We start from the raw sequence: 6,000 nt of genomic DNA, 5'->3' as shown, positions 1-6,000 counted from the left end.
GGGGGGGAAGTCCTTTAACTTTCCAACATCACAGCCCCCTCTGAAAGAGCAGATTTCTTTTATTTTCAGCCCTAAAAAATAGTGTCCTGTAACAGAAGACAAGACCTGCTAATGCCAGAGGAGAATGTGAATCCAACACATACGCTGGACTCACAGAAGTACCTACTTAGGATGCAGGATGTCAGTCAACCCAATCCAGCAGGAGTCTGATTAGGCCGATTATACAAGATCATGAAGATACTATCTTCCTTCCAAGAAAAGTTTCTACTAAGGTTCTCAAAATAAAGAGCCAAATTATCTCCCTTCCCAATCCAGAAAACACTGTAGCAAGTAAGACTAGACATAAAACAGGTACCTCATTAAATATTGAAATTCATGGTATTTACTTACCACAGACAAGAAGTCAGAGCTCTGCATAGTTGCAATTAGAGTAGGAGTTAATTGGAGTCAAGTCATTACTGTTATTCCTGGCTTTTAGAAAGTGCCACTAGAAGACTGGTGGTAAAACAACACCCCAATGAACCTGTTTCTAAGGGAACTCTGATCTTTAGGAATTCCACCCAAATACTTACTCTTGTCCAGTCGGGGCCGTGGGTTGTATCTATATCCAACTTGGCTCCAGAAAACAGGCACAGAGCCCCTCGTTTGTATAAATGAAAGAGTATGATTATGAACATGAATCAGTTGCTCTGTCTCAACATAATTTGCCACATTTCCATTTTTATCAACACCTCTTCGCTTATACCGCATTCCTAGGAGGAATAAGAATGATCAATTCATATTTAAGTACATCTTAAACATTAATAACTTTTCTTACTGTTTTTGACAACAGTAACACAAATAGGTCTACACAGAATCCATGATCAATGGTAAAATGATTCCTATCCCAGCCTAATCCCCAGAAGTTGTGTTGACTATATGGATAAAGTTTATTAACTGATTTACTACAAGAAGCAGGAAATAAGTTGACAGGGCAAAGCAGTCAGCTGGCACTGTGAAGTCACAGATGTACCTTTCCCACCCTAAAGGATCCATTATTTCCTGCTCTGACAAGTTTAGCAGAAAGTTTTGCTTTAGTGCTCAGTATTTTCCATGAACCTAAAAGGCCACTTTTACTGACAGATGTTCCGCCTCTTACAGTAAGAGGTTCCACAAGCAGCCCAAGAAGATTTGCATGTTTCACAGAACAGAAGGACTCCCCCACCTCATTTCAACCTCTAACTAATTTTGCACATTAAGAACAGATACTGCTCTCCTGATTACAGTTTTTTGCCCAGCTACTCCTTATCTCATCATTAAACAGAACAGGTAAGTGCTTGCACATCCTTTACTCAAAGGACAGTACACCACTATTGCTGAAAGGATGCAGGTGGTAGCAAGGGATGGGGAAGGATTAAAAAGGTTGGAGAACGATTCAAAGCCATGGGTTAAAGCATGGAAATTCAGTTCCACAGAATCAGAACAACTCTGTTCCACGTCCTGAATTAGCACTAGACCAAACTTTTGAGCTGAATCCCAACAGCACTAGCTAAGGACTACAGGAGAGAAGGGAAGAGAGAGGAGAGAAGGAGAAAGGAGTGTAAAATACCTGTCACAGGGACCTTTCAGACACCCTTTACTTATGTCCTGCCACCAATAGCAGCTGTTACACCAAACTAAGTCACTGCACAGGAAGCTTCCACTCCCTTACTTTTGATATCTCAACTTTTATAGACACTAGGCTCTTACTCTCTAAGCTGTCTTCCTTTAGCTCAGGGTGCCTTTCCTGAAGTTCTCAGACATGTTGATAATTTAGTGCAATGGGGTTTGTTTGTTGGGTTTTTGTTTTGGTTTTTTTAAATCATAAACAAGCAGCCTGACAAATAAAGAACCAGTGTATTTAACACAGAAGCATATTAAGCTTTTAAATCAGTGTTTTCTCTGTTTTTGAGGGGCTTGGGTTTTTTAAACTACAACATCTCAAAAAAGAAAACATTTCTAACTCTTAGCTAAAATTATGTATTACAGAATGAATTAAACACAATTCTGCAATTATTCTTCAAAACATTGCTTCAATTTACTGAAGCAATCTTTTTGTGTTAAGGGAAAAAGTTCTACTCAGTTTACGCTCTGGACTAGCTATCAGATGAGCAGAGTGTCATTAATAGTAAGAGGGAATCAATAAGCAATTTGCCCTCTGCTATTCAGTTTCTGTATCTATAAAACAATTTAGTATAAATAAGGCATACTGAAAACTAGATACTACCCTGAAACCCTCAAGTATTTACTCTGAGTTGTTCTAAATATAATTTTCCTGGGAACTGAACTAAATGCATTTAAGTGAGCTGTGGTACAAAGGCCAGTCCCATATCAGGGTAAGCTCACCAGTTTTTGTCTTTTTCTTTTGGTTTTTTTGATGTTAAAAACCTAAGTGTGTAGGAAAGGGGGCTAGGCACAGCTGATAGACTGAAAAGGCTTCGAATTGAACAGGACCTACTGTAGCATAAGCTTTATACCTTCAGAAATTAGCACAAACATATCACACATTAAGTTATCCTGCATTGCTTTACTGTAATTATTTTAATTCAGTTGATGTGCATTAATTAGCAAGAGGCTAACAAGAAGGCTGCTGAAAGGCCAGCTGGGGGAAAAAGGTAATGCTAATTGCTCAGCTCCAGAAGGCACAGCCCCAACCCTGAGCTGTCTGCCAAGCAGGTTTTTAAGTAAACTTCTATGCAGCCTTAAGTCAACATTTCAACTAAAACTACAGAATGGTTCTCATAATATACATTGTTAGAAACAAGACTCACATCAATGGTGATGAGATCTTCAATCATGTGCTTGTTCCAAAAGAATCTATCATCAACCTGTTTAAAACAAAAAGGGCAGTTTTTGCAATTTTTTTTAAGTAAGGTTTGGCAATATCTTTGGTAAAGACACCAGTGTTATTCACTACACCTGTACACACAAGTCTAGTGTTCCCTATTTTTGAATATAACAGCTCAGTTCAGGACATGCAGCTGGAGATTTGTTTCATTTCCTTGCAATGAAGCTGGTTATAGGGCACGATCTTCAGTTGCTGTACATTGTACCAGCACAAAACATGACCAGCCAAGTGCTGACCACATACAGTATTGGAAAGCTCATCTCCCAAAAGGGAGAAAAAAAAACCAAAAAGCAGCAAACTACACAGACTTACTCTTCTCCACAGTGGTAAGTTAGTTTTCTCACACGCACTCTGCCTCTGCACAGAATTTGTTAGGTCATAGGTCAGGCTGTAGTAAAAGGAGTCTGAATCCATGAACATTTTGAATAACTCCTCCAATAATCTTTTCTCCAGCTTCTCTTTTTCTTTGCTTTCTTTAATCTGAAAGAAAAGTAATTTTTTTCTTATGTTTTCCCCCTTTGATTGAAAAGACTCCAGCCATATTTGCTACTTGCCATTTCTAACCTTGTAGGACAGACACTTTCTCATTGAAGAGCAGGATCTTAAAATTCCTATCACAGGTAAACACAAAGACCAGCATCTTCAGAGGCATCATGCTGCATCAAAGTTTTTCTCCAATTCTACCCGGTAAGACATACTTATGTAGAGCAATTTTTTAAGTTCAGAGTCCCACTACAAGTTAATCCTGCTAAGGCGGCACTCTTAATTTTGCCAAAGTTATATACTATAAAAAAATTAAAAATCATAAAAGAGCAACAGTTAAATAATCAAAAATTAAATCAAACTTCAAGACAGTAGTTGTACATTGTGCAGTTTTTCACCAGTTCTCTTTTAAGGTCTTAGTACTCCATTTGATCATCCACCACAACCTTTGAATTATCAATTTTTTTTAAACAAAGCAAGAAAATGATCATCCACCACAACCTTTGAATTATCAAGTAATTTTTTTTAAACAAAGCAAGAAAGATTCCTGAAATATATGCATCTAAGTGGTGTAGAATAAATGAGCCAAAGGTTAACAAGAATAATAACAACAGGTGCATTCCATACCCACATTAATCTACAGCATTCACAATTATGGCTTCAAGACTACAAAGAGACTGAAACAGAACAAACATTCCCACTGGCTGCTGAATAGTGCCTGGTCATTATCTTCCTACATCTCAATCCCTTGGTTGACTCAGCATCCTACTGAGCTAAAAGTGAAAGTTCTGTCAAGGCAGATGGAAAAAGTACACAAAGTCTTAGACACACTTTTACACCATTTCTCCCAACTGAGAAGCAACTGAGTTTAACTGAAGAGGTCATACACAGACTTTAAAAACCTGCTATGTTAGAGTTAGATATGCTTCCATGCTTATGACAGTAGACTGTGTCATGTATTATGCCTTAAAATACAATACACAACCTTTGGTGAAAAAAAAAAGTCTATTTAGAGGCTTTGTAGCTAATGCAAAGTCCACTTTCCTTGCTCAGTAATTTCTAGGTATTGTGTTATCCCCTGAATGCTTACGAAAAACCTAGTAGAATGTGTTTCAACTCACAGGACACTCAAAATTGTTGTTTCCCACATTTTCCAATATACTTTTAACTCCCACCCACAATGAGAACATTGTGTTAGGACAGAGCTGTCCACAAGGTCCTAATCAAGGTGTTCTTTGCAAAGATGTAACTTTATTCCAGGACTGTGACCTCCAAGGAGACATTCAGTGCCCAAAAGGAGATTAGTGAAGTTCACTTAGTAACTGCTCTGCAGTGCTGCATGCCCTACAGCCTTCCCTTTTCTCCTGTAAGCAGGAATGGCTGTGGCACGTACTTTGACAAGAGCTGACCACCTGCTGGACAACACAGTCCTCTTCCAAGTTTTATGTCCCATATCAGTACTCAGGAACAACCCCGATGCCTTGAACTACATTTGCCTACCAGCTCTGTGCCGACTCCGGCGTGAAATAAGTGCCACCAGAAACGTTGGATGAACATCATCTACACAAGTTGATTCCTGAGGAGGAGTTTCAGGACTGCTCTTATCATCATCAGAAGATTCGTTATAGTTCACGACAAGCTCTTCAATTTGCACAAATCCTTGTATGATGGGTATAATCCAGAAGTCCACTTCAGCATTCTAAAGGTTACAAAACACATGTAACTTCTTGCTGGTTCTATATTACCTACAATTATTTCTGCCATTTCTCATGCTTATAAACAGTTGCTTTTCATGTTTTAAGAAATTTTTCCCATAACTCTGTCTTATTTCTGTAAGAGATACCAGCATTTATCCTCCATTAGTCCTTGGGCTTTTAAATCAGGAGGAAGAAAGAGAAAGCAACAACATTTTTCTGTAGAGATGAAGCAAGCTGAATTAAGGCAAAAAACCCTCCTCTACTCCCAGCTATCTAGGGATAGAAGAGAACCCTTCAATATTTAAAAGCATCTTTTACCCTTAGGGAGTTTCCTACAAGGTTGTATCTTATGTTTAAACATAACAAAAGCTTAAGGTAAACATAATAAAAACTTCTCATGTCAAAAACAAAGATAGTCAGTTCAGATAGAGCAGCAAATATTGATAATTTATTATTTAGCTTCTGCTTTAAGGCAGTTTTACCTCCTCTACATAGACATACAGCATATTACAGTGTATAGGTAGGCAAATTTAACATTTTAAAGTGCAACGTTGTTAGCCTATTTTCAGCGAACTATACTAGCATAAGCTTTATACCTTCAGAAATTAGCACAAACATATCACACATTAAGTTATCCTGCATTGCTTTACTGTAATTATTTTAATTCAGTTGATGTGCATTAATTAGCAAGAGGCTAACAAGAAGGCTGCTGAAAGGCCAGCTGGGGGAAAAAGGTAATGCTAATTGCTCAGCTCCAGAAGGCACAGCCCCAACCCTGAGCTGTCTGCCAAGCAGGTTTTTAAGTAAACTTCTATGCAGCCTTAAGTCAACATTTCAACTAAAACTACAGAATGGTTCTCATAATATACATTGTTAGAAACAAGACTCACATCAATGGTGATGAGATCTTCAATCATGTGCTTGTTCCAAAAGAATCTATCATCAACCTGTTTA

At 38.1% G+C, this 6,000-nt stretch overlaps 1 protein-coding gene across 1 annotated transcript in view; it reads right to left on the bottom strand.

The window, feature by feature from the left end:
- INPP5F (inositol polyphosphate-5-phosphatase F) overlaps positions 1-6,000 on the bottom strand; it is a 45,102-nt gene that overhangs the window by 14,692 nt on the left and 24,410 nt on the right. Inside the window, exons 6-8 of the mRNA XM_014945340.1 lie at positions 5,937-5,993; positions 4,850-5,048; positions 573-752 (exon numbers count right to left, since the gene is read on the bottom strand). Coding sequence (XP_014800826.1) covers positions 573-752; positions 4,850-5,048; positions 5,937-5,993 — 436 coding nt within the window. The remainder of the gene's footprint in view (positions 1-572; positions 753-4,849; positions 5,049-5,936; positions 5,994-6,000) is intronic.

This window comes from Calidris pugnax, unplaced genomic scaffold, assembly GCF_001431845.1.
Source record: "Calidris pugnax isolate Ruff unplaced genomic scaffold, ASM143184v1 scaffold89, whole genome shotgun sequence".
NCBI classification, from domain to species: Eukaryota; Metazoa; Chordata; class Aves; order Charadriiformes; family Scolopacidae; genus Calidris; species Calidris pugnax.
The sequence above is the reverse complement of the archived record's forward strand: the minus strand, read 5'-3'. Positions and strand labels throughout refer to the sequence as shown.